The sequence below is a fragment of the Nilaparvata lugens genome, chromosome X (genome assembly GCF_014356525.2).
Source record: "Nilaparvata lugens isolate BPH chromosome X, ASM1435652v1, whole genome shotgun sequence".
Lineage (NCBI taxonomy): Eukaryota > Metazoa > Arthropoda > Insecta > Hemiptera > Delphacidae > Nilaparvata > Nilaparvata lugens.
Window position 1 is genome coordinate 64,492,058 of NC_052518.1, and position 15,076 is coordinate 64,507,133.

At 35.2% G+C, this 15,076-nt stretch overlaps 1 protein-coding gene across 3 annotated transcripts; it reads left to right on the forward strand.

The window, feature by feature from the left end:
- The first annotated feature begins 1,422 nt into the window (after positions 1 to 1,422).
- On the forward strand, positions 1,423 to 10,528 carry LOC111047696. 3 transcript variants are annotated; one of them, XM_039441354.1, is made up of 8 exons: positions 1,423 to 1,677; positions 4,224 to 4,463; positions 5,203 to 5,460; positions 5,957 to 6,213; positions 7,057 to 7,216; positions 8,877 to 8,979; positions 10,197 to 10,262; positions 10,449 to 10,528. In XM_039441354.1, exons 2-7 carry the CDS (start codon positions 4,238 to 4,240, stop codon positions 10,228 to 10,230), a joined length of 1,038 nt encoding a protein of 345 aa, XP_039297288.1. In that variant the 5' UTR covers positions 1,423 to 1,677; positions 4,224 to 4,237; the 3' UTR covers positions 10,231 to 10,262; positions 10,449 to 10,528. The 3 variants fall into 3 exon arrangements, with proteins under 3 accessions (XP_039297288.1, XP_022189198.2, XP_039297289.1); XM_022333506.2 differs by lacking the exon at positions 10,449 to 10,528 and having other exon boundaries at positions 10,197 to 10,271; XM_039441355.1 differs by lacking the exon at positions 10,449 to 10,528 and having other exon boundaries at positions 1,464 to 1,528; positions 10,197 to 10,271.
- Positions 10,529 to 15,076: the final 4,548 nt, after the last annotated feature.

A 15,076-nucleotide genomic window follows, 5' to 3' on the forward strand; every position in this document is an offset into this window, starting at 1 on the left:
ATGTACCAAATTTAACGACTGCATATTGTATTTTAATAAGTGACACATTAGTGGAATATAAACCATTAAGCACATTAGTTCGTGAAGTTCAGTAATTTGATGCAAGAGTGTGTTTTATGAACAGAGGAGGAGGAGGGGGGTATATATAAGTGCATGTTTGAACAGTAATTACATCAGTTGCGCGATGAGTAGCCATCCTCAACTGCCATCACCATCATTATTGCCAAAAGCAGATGCATTTGTACAAAGAATGTGTGCTGGCGATGGGCAACAGAAGATGGATGAAGAAGGCAGCAGCAGCAGCAGCAGCAATTCGACAGAATTTCGAGAAATTGGTATACAATGCAACATGGATAAAGAAGAGGAGGAGGAGGTGGCGAGAATGGAGAAGAATTGCCACGAACAGAAAAGTGATTCTTTTTTTGCTGTAGTCGAGTTACATTTTTTCAAAAGTGATGATAACTTTATCATTATTAAAGAGGTAGGCATAATCGATCACAATCTACGCCATATTGTTCTACACTTTAAATCACCATTTGCAAAAAAATTACTGAGTAGAAAAATGTATTGTGATGTCTGTTGGTTGGAGCATAACTATCATAAAATAAAATGGGAACAACCCACACAGCACACAACGTCCCGAAGATATCCCATACTAGTCCCTGCAGGTCCCACAAATCCCATGGAATATAGGGATATTCTCAGAATATTCTGAGGAATTACCCGTTAACACAATTTAGTGGTCGACTTTCGGGGATGTGCGAGGGAAGTTTGAAGGATATCAGCGATATCCTTCTTTTTAAATCTGAAAATGCTATTATATTATCACTTATTTCTGAAGAAGTAATAATATAATGCATTTTTAAAAATTTCAAACTAAAATAATAATTTATTATTATTATAATTACTAAGTTTTAGTTTGACTCGCTCAAATTCTGGTAATATCCCTAAGATATGCCCAGGATATGATGTTTTCAAATGACATAAAAAACAAAACAATAACTGTCGATTTTAAAAATTTGACAAACTCATATGTAAGCTCTTACAAAAGTCTACTTTATTCTAAAAAATAGTCATTTTATCTCAGCAAATGACTGAGATATTAAAGATGAAAATTGAAAACAGATCTCATAAAACAAAGTGCAAGTGTTATCTTCAAATTTTACCACAGTGTGAAGTTTGTGAATTGGAAAATTAATAGAATATTTTCAAATATATTCTAATCACTTTATTTGATGTCTCTAGTCATTTAAACCTATTCACCTTCCATCGATAAATCTGACGGATTAATCAGGATTTTAATAATTTACATTCTCAACGATAGAAAATGGTTTATGATCGATTGAATTCGTTTTATAAAGCCCGCTTTTCAAAGCGTACAAGATGGATGCATCCGCACATGCGCTGCTGCACTGATGACGTATCCGATGGTGTGCACGAGGTTTCTTCTCTCTTTTGTCTTGGCGGTTGGCGACTTGGCATTTGCAAGTTTTTGGAAGTTGTGAATTATTGTGATTGAATATTTACAGTAATAAGTTTACATAAACTTATTTTTAATAAGTTGATCTCAAGTTATAATAGTTGTTAATAAATTGAGTGAGTGACTGTGTTGGCGGTTGGCGACTTGGCGTTTACAAGTTTTTGGAGGTTGTGAATTATTGTGATTGAATATTTACAGTAAGTTCACATAAAATTATTTTTAATAAGTTGAGCTCAAGTTATAATAGTTATTAAATTGATTGAGTGACTGTGTGTTTGTAGTGAATATAAACTTAATTCAACTTTTGATTTTTGGTATTGTATGAATGAGTTAGGCTACTTAAATATTTTTAGGTTAGACTAGCCTATAATAGTCCAACGTGAATTTCTCCAACAAAACTTTAAAATTAGATTATTTGTTTCTTATAATTTTGTGAGTGTTTTCATAGAATCTTACATTTTAGTTCTATTTTTAGTATTTTTAGTTGTACTGTGGTATTGAATAATAATTTCAGTCTTACATAGGCTAGGCTACAATGAAACGGCGAAAGCCAATCCAAAATCTTAGCCAGAGGCATATTAGGCGGTTGGCATGTCTTGAAAATGATTATGATAATGTACAAAATCCTGCAACAACTGAAACAGCAGATAGTCAAAACACATTTAATGACCAGCATGCTAGCAATAGTTCTACTAGCATACCGCCTTTATGTTTAGATAATCAAGATGACCAAAGCTCTACTTCCAGTGATGAGTCAAGTTGTCAAAAATCAGACCCCAATTCAGTTTTTTCTGATGAATCTTGTAATGAGCTACTTGATTTTTCCATAAATTCAAATGGGCCTTCTGCCAATCATGAATCACTAAAAAGTGATTTAGCTTCTTGGGCCATACAACACAGTATAACCCATTCTGCTGTCTCAGACTTACTGAAATTAATGAAAAGACATGGCCATATCGATTTGCCTTCTGACAGTCGTACTCTCTTGGGAACACCCAGGAGAACACACTTGAGAGAAGTTAAGCCAGGATTTTATTGGCATGCTGGCCTGGAGAACAGTCTAGTTAGCTGTTTGAGTCAGTACAATCTTGAATCCATTAGAAATGTTGAATTGGTTATCAATATAGATGGATTACCATCATCCAAGTCCTCAACCAGTTCCCTTTGGCCCATATTGGCTTCACTGGCTGGACAACAATTTAATGATGTTTTTGTAATAGGTGCTTACCATGGGCACTGTAAACCTGCTAACAACAACGAATTTCTAGAAGATTTTGTATCTGAAACTCTCAAAGTAATTCAATGTGGAATAATTGTACAAGAAAGAGTTATTAATGTTTCTATAAAATATTTTGTTTTTGATGCTCCGGCAAAATCGTTCATTCTAAATGTCAAAGGCCATGGTGGCTACTCTAGTTGTACTAAGTGCACAGTTGAAGGGGAATACCTAAACAATAGGATGTGTTTTCCGGATCCTAATGCTCCCAAACGAACAGACAATGACTTCCAACAAAAAACTGATGAAGATTATCATCTAGGCTCTACTTTATTGGAAAAAATTCCAAATGTTGGTTTTGTTACTAATGTTCCATTTGACTATATGCATTTGGTATGTCTAGGTGTAATGAAAAAACTTTTACTGTTATGGATTAGTGGCGATTTAAGATTTAGGCTACAAAGTAGTAAGGTCAAATCAATTTCAAATAAGCTTGAATCTTTGAGAGGCTGGATAGCATCAGACTTTGTTAGGAAACCGAGGAGCCTCACTCATGTGAAACAGTGGAAAGCTACTGAATTCCGGCAGTTCCTTCTGTATACAGGACCTATAGTTTTAATAGACATTTTATCCAAGAAATATTTTCAAAACTTCATGACTCTTTCTGTAGCAATACGATTGTTGTGCAGTGCTAATCATCTTGATTTTGTGAGCTATGCAAAAGATCTCTTAAAGCATTTTGTAGAGTCTTTTATTGCTCTGTATGGAAAACATCAGGTTTCTCACAATGTGCATGGCCTAGTACATGTAGCTGATGATGGAGAAAACTTTGGTGTACTGGACAATTTTTCAGCTTTTCGATTCGAAAATTATTTACAAAAATTGAAAAAAGTCATCCGAAAATCGCAGAAACCACTTGAACAGCTAAGTAGGCGCTATGCAGAAATTGAGAAAAACTCCAGCAAGAGTACCAGTGCAAGAGTAGGTGAACTCCCAAGCCTGACTTCTCTTCATCATGATGGACCTTTATTACAAGATTGCACAGATCCACAATACAAACAACTTTTCATGTCTTCATTCCATCTGAAAATTGGGCAATCAACCCTCCGGGACAGCTGCTGTCAATTAACCAATGGTTCAATTGTGTTGATAAGAAATTTCGCTACACAAATCAACTCTAATGAAACTGTTTTTGTAGGGCAAAAGTTTTGTGTGAAAGAAGACTACTTTGATAAACCTTGCAAATCCTCAGTCATTGATATTTTCAAAGTTAGTCAGTTATCGTCAATACTCAGTGTATGGTCCATCAAAATAATTTCTCATAAATGTGTAATCTTTCCCTTGCATAATGAAATTTATGTAACCTTCCCTCTACTTCATGTTGAGACTACCTCTTCATCTTAATTTAAGAAAAAAAAAACTTGAAAAGTATCGTATAATATATTGTAAATAAATGTAGAATAGATGTAGGCATATATAAATGTGTAATATATGTATATAATGTATGCTTGTACATTTTCCATCCAGATTTTTTTGAAAAAATGAGCTCTTTTAAGAAGCTGGAAAAAGAAAACTACAAATATTTCATAGTTCAATTTGATGACGGGTTCGAACTAGTGCCAAGAAAATGGATCATGAGTGAAACGAGGGAGTGCTACTGGCCTCTTTGCAGTACATTGAAGGAGTATGATCGGGCTGTCCAATCAATGGATGACCCCAAAGACGATTGGAAGAAGTGTCACATAGAAAAAATATTAGGTGGAGCAAGTAAGTTAATCTCAATTACCGTATTATTAATTTTATATTAGATAACCAGTGTAAAGTTTGCATCCATTATGACCGTACCTTTGAGGTACGGTTACAGTAGAAGTTTATAGTTACATGAAGCCAACTCACATATGAAAAATGAAATCTAGAAAGAGGCATAGAAACACGTTCGTTATGACATGCTCGGAGAGAATAAAACTAATTTGGGCACAATAACTAATAAGTTTTATTCTTTCTCTTGGATCATAATTTAAGATTGGAAAATTGTTTGGTTGTGATGTATCAATGCTCACAGCTCAATTTTAAAATTTTTGCAATGTATTTTTTTTTTGCTGAGGATGATGCCCACATGTGCTATATAAGCGTAGATAATGAGTGGGATGATGATGAAATATGATGGCTACTTTTTGGGTAGTCGGGACTGATGGCTTAACGTCTCCTCAGAAAGACGGGGTGGTCGTAAACATGTGATTGTGCTTTGGACAAAAACTCTCCTGTCAAGATTCAAACTCGGGTCCTCTTGCTTATCAGACCGGCGCTTTATCACTTACTCCAATGAGCCACCCAATTATGAGCATTTATTTTGAAAAATTCAGAAAGAACGTTGAATTTGGGCTTTGAGGTACAAAAGATGAATAGTTTTTTATTTAAAATATTTTCCCTGCTTGTGCTCCCTTACAAGCGCATTAAATAGTTGTCGTTATTAAATTGTCATCCATGTGTGTTTTCTCTTTTTCAGAAACATTCCTAAGAGGGAAGGAGAAGTTGAAAAGGGCAGGAGATAACAGTAGCCTGACAACTGACATTGACGAGAAAAAAAGTAGACATTCAAGAGCCTTGAAGCGGCAGTTCTCGCCGGCCACATCATCTGCAAGTGACGGAGAAGATGAAGATGAGAATATTACAATTCCGCCATTACCGAAAATACCTGCTATCATCAATAGGCCTAGTATGCCACAAGGAGGATCATCTGCTAATGTTGCAGCAACTCCTACTGGTATGTTTTTGTACTGCTTTAATTTATTTGATGCATAAAATTAATTATGCATCGTCATTAATTCATTGATTTTTTTCTGCTTTTCAAATTCAAAATTCATTTATTCATCATTGAAGGAAACCAGAGAAAAATTGGAAATAAATAAGATCATTTAATTTTTTAATTTGTATGAAAAAAATAGAATAATTCATACAAATTAAGTCAAGGAAGGTCCCTGCAAGGATAAAGAACCTGTCAATTGTAATATTCTAATATGTCAATGTATGGTAAAATTGTCAATTTTAAATGTCTCATTAGTGTTAAGGAGGCAATATTTGGATTTCTACCTGTTTACCTTCACATAATTGTATTCAAATGAATAATTAATTACTAGTTATGATCTAGTAATTGGAACGTCCAACAAGGAACTTACGAAACTACCTTAATTTTTGGCACCAGCTAATCATCAACCTAGGGGGATGAACTCTCGTCTTCAACTACTTGTTTTTGTTTCTAGATCAATCACATGAAACTAAAACAATACTGAGAGCCATAGCCGGCGTCAAATACACATTGGCAACGATGCAGGCCAACCAGGAGGAAATCAAGGAAAGGATTGAGAAAATGGAGCAGCGCTTCTTGAACAATGAAAATGAACAGATCCTAGGTGATGGAGAAGATGAGAATGTTTCATCACTTCTTCCTATCAAGTGTGATGAAGACTTCAATGCAGTGGACGACAACCTTAGTAACGTGCTCTTTAAAAGAAAACTGGTAACTTTATTTTTTCAGATGGGAAGGTGGTCATGTTATACATGATTTTGATGTAAATTTTCAAAAGAAATTTAATGCCGCAAACCGCACATCGATATCTCAAACCATTTCAAAGTTATTTCGATTGTTATTCTAGAATATTCACTACAAATATTTCAAAACTTAAATATTAAGGGGCTCCCAGACATATTCCACACTCTGTGTAATGATTAGTAAGGTAATAAAAATAAAATCATTATTGTGTAGAACTCAATGTTAGTAAATAATTTATTCTGGATCATTGGTTAAAAAAGATGTCATTCAAACCTGCTGACCAACATCCTTAGTGTACTGCTTGAGATAATAATTTCTATAGTTCATTTCATTTATTTAGAAATGTACAAACACTAGCATTTTGGAACCCTCTGGCCCAAAAATGTGGTTTCAACGTACTTTAAGGATATATATATTTTGTCTTCATGCTTCAAGACAATGCTGGAGCTTTAGCTTCTGGAACTATTCAGTTTAAATTTCTACCACATATAACATAGGTCTTGAAGATGTATATGAAAAGGCATCAGAACTACTTCTTGTCTTAGGACTCAAAACTGGTCAAATGTCTGATGAATGTTTTTTTAATGCAAATGAAGGTTTAGCTCTTGGGCCGTATATCATAAAACTTTACAAGCTACAATGCTAGAGTCCGCTCGTTTTAACATGAGCCTTGTTATAGTGGGAGTGGTGGGAATCAAAGGTTCAACGAGCGGACTCTACAATAACTAATAAATTAAGGATTTTACAAGCGTTTCTGTTTCATAATTGTTTGACCTACAAAACTGTTTGATAATAATAATTATGTTCTAGGTGACGGAATTGAAGAAAATCGGAGGAAGTGAAATGAAAAATGTGGTCTATAATGTTCTCCCGAAAATATTTACGAATGAAGTTGCAGAAAAATATAGCTGGTTTGGAGCTAAGGGCAAAAGAGCCTTGGCTTGCTCCAACTTCAGCGGTCTGATAAAGGGTAGGCATACCGAGTAGATCTTTTAATTTTAGTACAGTCCCCTATGTCACCGACCGTCAAGCTACCTTTGTTCGAGAAATATTAAGCTGTTTCCAAACTTTTCACCCAATCTGTATATCTTGACCTGTTAAAATGCAAACTGAATTTTTTCACTTAAGTAACTCAATGGTATTGAATTGTATGAACATTTTGAATGTTGAACGTTATGTTTTTCTGTATTTTTTTATATTATTAGTCATCATTAATATCATAATATGCTTATCATGGATTAGGTATATAGTATTTCATTATTATTTTTTCTTTCTTAGGCTGGTATTAGACGGCAATATTTACTATTATCAGTGATCATATGAGAATATAATTTAGTATTTCCATCTCTTTTCATATGATCAACTATGATCATATAAATATTACTACCGTCTAATACCGGCCTTAGGCCGGTATTACACAATAATATTTCTATTATCATAGTTGATCATATGAAAAGAGATGAAAATATGATTCCGTATTTTCATCTCTTTCCATATGATCAGATATGATCATAGAACTATTATCATGTAGTACCGGCCTTTTATTCATGAATAGAGAGCCATTCACATGCAACCTCTTTCATCAATGGCTATTGTTTTTTCAGTTTATGTATGCTCAGGGTTCTACCAAGTGCATTGCAGTATTTGCAGTGCAGTATTTATTGAATAGTCGAACCCCGGTTTAACGAAGCTCAAGGGACCGAGAGAAAAATTCGTTGTATCGGGGTTATCTTAAAAACAATGTCCGTAATATCGGGGTTGAAAGCGGTTAGAAGGTTTCCAGGGACTGACAGAACTATTCGTTAAATCAGGAATCAGGGTTTTTTTTAAATCGAGGTTCCATTGTATTATAATTATTTTATTATTTTTATTATTATTATTTTCTCTTTTTAAAGAGGTGCTTGACCATCCCAACCCTGAGCTCTGATTCTCAAGGAGGTCTGACAAGCGATTTCAGACATGACTGCTCCACACATCCGTGCAGTAAACAATCATGCCTGGTCCGTCATCCACAAATCGTTTGCTCTGAGCAGACGGAGTGAGCCCAAAATAACAGCTTTCTGCATTTGGCCTAACAGTGAAATAGCACTACTTTCACAGGCCGGAATTGCTTTTAAGCTTGAGAGCAGCGTTGGGCGCATCCCACCTAGGGCACCAATCACCAGGACCACCAGTCGGACAGAGTAGCCCGGGTTCAGCCTGCGTAGCTCCACTAGTAGTTCTTGGTACTTGGTCCGTTTGTCCTCCTCTTTTACAACAATGTTGCACTCAGCTGGAGCTGAAAACTCAATCACATACATTGCTTTTGTATTATGATCGAGGAGGACTACATCAGGCTTTGTAGCTGTTAGAAGCCTGGTAGTGGAGAATGAATAATTCCAATATATCCGGCATTTCTCATTCTCCACAACGGACTCTATCTCCCCTGGGGCATAAGGCAGCACTGGCATTTTGTTGATACCGTAGGAGTGTCTTAGATGATAATAGAGCACTCGCAGGGCAGCATTATGCCTATGAATGTAGCCCGCAGTCGCTTATTATTATTATTTAAAACATTCACGCTCCACTGGTAGTGGATTATTCTATGTATCATAATTCCAAGTATAATCCAGCAATTTGTTTTGTTGCAGACGTAGTACGCTGTCATTTCAAAGATGCTACCGATACAAACATTGAGATACCAATAAAGAAGTGGCTTTCTAAAGCCAAGGAAAGACTTCAGAGAGATGCTAGGTATGTTTTAAACTCAGAATTTTTCCTTAATTCATCCTTCTTAATTCAGATTCGTTTTAGTAACACTTCACATTTAAATTATTGCAATCCACACTTGAACAATAATGTTTCCTTTGCTTTCATAAATAATAATTGGTATTCTTCAAAAACATATTTTGCTCAAGTTTCTTCACCATGAAAATGCCTCCTTTTTCTTGATATAAACATCTTTATAATCCAAGTGTTTTATATCAATTTGAAGCTTATGAATAATATTTTTCTGCGAAATTTCCAGTTCTATTCTAACACTTTTCCCAAGCCATGCTTCAACTTTTTTATCCTTATGCTGTAGAACTTGATGCCAATCCTTGAGAGATCGTATAACCTCTTTCTCATTTTCATCTCAGTACTGTACTTGAGTACTGTAGGTGATGAACAGTAGTTGTAGTCTGAAGTACTGTGGGTGTAGTCTCCCTACGTGGGTGATGAAATAGTCAAAAGAAACAATCAAAAACTATGAATTGCATTAGATATACAAAAGAGGAACAATTCTTAAAAATGATGATAGTATGTTTATCAATATTAACTATCAATATACACGTGAAGGTATGATTTGTGATTCCAATTTTGACTGCATAGTTTCTCCCTCTTAACCGGCCACCTTGGGATCGGGACCCTGGCCGGATAATGGTTTAGCCGGTTAAACGCTCCAACGTGCTTTCGAAAGTCATTGGATTACTACTGTAAATTTGTAAATCGATTAAATATTTACAACTGAATTGAATTTTACGTAGTATGAGACCTCTAATTTAAAAAAACTCACCCTAAAGGATATTTCTTGGGCTCAGAAGAAACTGTAAACAATGGCATTGCGCTAAACTCAATTATAATTGAACATGAAACAGATAAATCTACAAGATCGTACTTAAATTGAAAACTTATTCATCACAAATGCTCACGTCATTCACACAACACTGTACTGTATTTTTATTTTTGTTGATAAAACCATCGAAAAAAATGTTTTCCATTTCTGGCCGAGACCGACCAGTTAAAGCGGTGGCCGGTTAAGAGGGATGAGTCTTCTGTATAATTATCTACCTAATCTGATACATTGTATCAACTGTAGATAAAGTTGACTTTGTTGGAGATAAGCATCATGTGATTGAGCTATCATACCTACCTTACTGTAAATGATTTTTTGTTCAATCAACTAAGAGTCATTTGTGTTTTTGTTTCAGAAAAAACATGAGCAGTGATGAAAACAACAACTGATAACGATGAAAACAAGTTACATCGACATCTTTTTGTGATGCGTCAAAAATAATCAGAGTACCGGATTAGGAGTGCCTATTTGCTTGTGTAAATTAAATTGCCCAACTTTACAAAATTTAAAATACTGATTTGAAACACGTCATGGGCAAAAGTTGATTCATCACATTGGTATGGTTACAACTGTAGAGACTGTATAATCATAATGTGGCCATTGGATGTTACAATTTTGATTGGCTATCTGATCGGTCACATGCTACAAATAAGACGCCATAGTTTTGCCAAGATTCTGTTTAATTCCATAGTAGTAGCTGAATATAAAGGAAATGCATTAAATTTATAGATGTGTATTAGATACCATAAGTTTATTATATGATTGAATAAATGAGTTTAAATTATATCTTTCTTAATTTTTTATTCAAAACTATTAACATAAAATCCCAAGAAGATGCTTCTAGGATATTCCTGGCATTTTCCTGGCAGAATATACCAGGGATTAGAATTTTGGCACTTGAAAGGATATCCTAAGAATAAGTTTTGGTTGTTGCAGGATGTTCTTATGATATCCCAAGAAAATGCTAAGAATATTCTCGGATATCTCTGGGATTTCCCTGAGGGATATCCCTGCGATCAGGATTTGGGCAGACATAGGCATTTCCTAGGGATATACTTAGAATGTTTTTGGGTCTTTGTGGGATTATCATGGGATGTCCCCAATATCCCGTTGCAATATCCCTTGGTCATTCTCAGGATCTTCTAGTGCTGTGTGGGAAGGTGATTTGACTTATTCTGATGAACTGTTAGCATCATACTTGCAGAATTATTTCACAATCTATACAAAGGGAAGAGAAAAATCACAGTTTTTGAAAAGGTTACACAACAATGTACAAACTATGCCGGAGAACTTTGAAAAACCAGACTATTCAATGTTTACAGATTCTTGGTGTTTTAGTGTATGCAAAATTCATAACAAAACGAACAATGCATGTTGTGCGCTGTTTAGTGCATATCATCATTTGACAATCTTGTTGAGTAAGAATCAAACAGAGAGAAAGGAGAATAGTGCAGCAGCAATCAATTTGCAAAATTCCGATTATACATGTGAAAATAATAGAATGGAAAGTATGAAGCATTGTAATCTATACACAAAACAGCGAAGATGCAACTATGCACGACAAGGATTCTATTTTGATGGAAAAAACATTCAATGTGTTTATTGTGGATTTTATTTGAATTTGCATAGAGCAAGAGTATGCAGTCTAGCATGTAGCGAAGGTGGAGGGGGACGGCAGAAACAAATAAATTTCACTGTTATTGTACCGATCATTTAGATGTGAAGCAGCAGCAATGAATCCGCAAACTTGGTCTTATGCACCAGTATGCTTGGAAATAATACTACAAGAGTATATTGAATGGTATGAAATGTGTGAAAAAGCAATACATTCTGCTGAAGAAGAAAATAGTAAAAGTATTGCTAGACAATTCAAATCAATATTTTTAAATTCAGTGAATGTTAGTGATATCAGTGATTATTTAGCTTATTATAGACCATTTAGATTGAGTGTAGACAAACTGATAAAAATTGAAGAAGAAGTATTGTTATCGTTACGTGGAAGTGTGGAAGAAGAAGAAGGGGAGCTAGTAGAAAGTGAGAGCGTAGAGGAAGGAATGTGTAAATGAGTAGCAGGTGGAGCGGTGAACATGGAAGGGGTGAGCAACTGGCGAAGCGGCAGCTGTTCAGCTCAGTCTTGAACCGACAACAGCTTAGTTCAGTCATGCGCGCGCACCGCACCGAGAATCATGGAATATCAACTGCGAAGTAACAGTGGAAATGATCGACATTTCAGTATGAAATCTTTCAATTATATTTCAAAAACGGAATATCCGACGGTCTCACTCAAAGAACTGTGCACGATTCATGGTACCGTGTTGTACACGCTAGATTGGTGAGAACACAACAAGGACAACGTATCATCATGAGGTTATTCGATCTTGACAGCAATGGTGACTATTATTGTGAAGTTTACTTACCTGAGAAATTTCTAAGTGTTTTGAATGTGCAAACACTTGATGATTTCAACAAACAAAAACTCTATCTGAAGTGTATACAGCGAGAAGGTAAATCGCCTCTTGTTCTTTTAGAAGAAGAAAGGAATATTTGAAAAAAAAAAATAAATAAGAAAAAACTATTCCAATTTGTGCAATAGGCCTAATGTTGATTAACACATTGTAAAGAATAACTATAGTAGTATGTAGAATAGATTATCACTATATACAACCTATTATAGAAATTCAATTTATGTTTTTCAATATGGGGATAGCACATTAAAAAAAGTGCCACCATTACTTTTACAGCATAGTGTGAGGAAAATAACATCTTATATTTCGACAAAAATATGAAATGTAATTTTTTTCATTCTTCCTGTGGTGGAGGAAAAAAAGGATTGTCAATAGGCCTAATGTTGATTAACACATTGTAAAGAATAACTATAGTAGTATGTAGAATAGATTATCACTATATACAACCTATTATAGAAATTCAATTTATGTTTTTCAATATGGGGATAGCACATTAAAAAAAGCGCCACCATTCCTTTTACAGCATAGTGTGAGGAAAATAACATCTTATATTTCAACAAAAATATGAAATGTAATTTTTTTCATTCTTCCTGTGGTGGAGGAAAAAAAGGATTGTCTAACTGTAGAAATTCGTACAAAGTTATAATGGAAAAGCAAGCTAGTAGTTGCGAGTTTTGCACACCAGTAGTTGCAAGTTCTGCGCGCCAGTAGTAGTAGTTGCAGGTTCTGCGCACCAGTAGTAGTAGTTGCGGGTTCTGCGCAGCAGTAGTAGTAGTTGTGAGTTTTGCCCAGTTGAAATCTGAGATATCTGAGATTTTAAAGATTTTAAAGATCTGAGATATCTGGTCCACGCCCCTCGTCTCCAATTGGTCTTGTGCAGAACTCTCAAACCTACACTACTATTATTCCTATTTTTAATTTCATCATGAGTAATTCCTGCCAAAACTAGATCTTTCTTAACATTCCTAATCCATTCTCCTCCATAGGCAAGCGAAGCTACATATTTTACTACTTTTTTGTGATTCTATGGTCAGGGAGCCTCATGATATGACCATACAATTTTAGACGTCTTTTTCTCATGTCTGTTACAATATTTGAATGTTGCTCAACTGTGCTATTTTTCTGTAATCTATAACCATTCTCAGTTAATCACGGACCTAGAATTTTTCCAATTATTTTCCTTTCTTCTTTCTTCAAAGTGAAGGGAGCCGAACTGTCAAGGCATACAGGATGCACTCGAATCAAGAGACTTTTTCATTTAGGTTAAGTTTTATCAGTTTCATCCCCATTTTCCCTGTCATGTGTCGTTCTGAGGTCGGTTCACGATTGGTCTGCTGCTTCCATGATGCCTCTCACTGACACGTCAGCTTGCTCGTCCTCAAGTAGGTATGATTATTTCAATAATAGTAATAATGACGCAGGTATGTTTCTAGCAAATAAGCTTCACTCTTCCAAAAAACTTTTCAAGGCTGCTCACCTTAAAGTCCAATCCCTCAGCTGCCACATTGATAAACTCAGAGCGATCTTCCGTTTTCAGGACTTCAATATAATTGGAATTTCCAAATCATTTTTGAAGCCTAGTATTTCATCAAATTTTGTTGCATTACCTGGATATAATCTTTTCCGGAATGATAGATTAAATAAAGCTTGTGGGGGTGTAGCAATTTATGTGAAAGATGGTATCAAAACAAAAGTTTTAATCACATCTAAACAAGAGTATTGTTCCAGACCAGAGTTTATGCTACTTGAATTATCCTTATCTAGTACTGATAAATTACTCATTTGTATCTGTTATCGCCCACCAAAAATAGGTCATTTTACAGATTTTGAAAGTGCCTTGCTTTCTCTTATGCCTTGTTATAGCCGTATACTAGTTATGGGGGATATGAACACCGACTTGAACATGAAAAATCGTAACTTTGACTACTTTCAACTGACTACTATTTTCCAATGCCTAAACATAACTATTTTACCTCTCGATCCAACTCATCATACTAATGTATCTGACACACTCATTGACCTTCTCATTGTTAGTGATCCTAACGAGGTTGTTCAAGCAGGCCAAATCCCAGTCCCAGCTATTTCTGGACATGATTTGATCTACTGTGTACTTTCCCATAAGATACCTAAGCCAGAACAGAAAATTATCACTTATAGAGACTTCAAAAACTTTGATGAAGCCACCTTCCTGACTGATGTGGCTCAGACTCCATGGCATCAAATTGAAGCATTATCCTCAGTTGATGACATGGTCAAGACTTTCGAGAATTGGACTTTGACTTTGTATGACAAACATGCACCTTATGTGACAAGGAGGATTAATAGAAAATGACGAGTACCGTGGATGACTGAAGACATACTTAAGATGATGGGACGTAGAGACAAAGCACATAGAAAATTTAAAAAGACATTTGACTTGGACAGTTTGATAGAGTATAGGAGCCTTAGAAATAGAGTTAAACAGGAATTACGGAACTCAAAGATTAGGTACTTGAATTCGTTTATGACAAACAATAGACAAGACTCTAAACCACTTTGGCAGGGAATAAAAGAATTCGGGCTTGGCAAACAGAAACCGAATTCACAAATAGACTTACCATTGAACAATATAAATGACCATTTCGTTTCACACTCTAACCAATGCAACAAAGTTGTCATTGCTAATCATATCGATGATCTTGAAGAGCAGGTTACAAACTTAGATTTACCAATTACTGATCAATTTCATTTCCATCCAATCTCAGAAGAAGACACTTTAAGAGCAATTCAA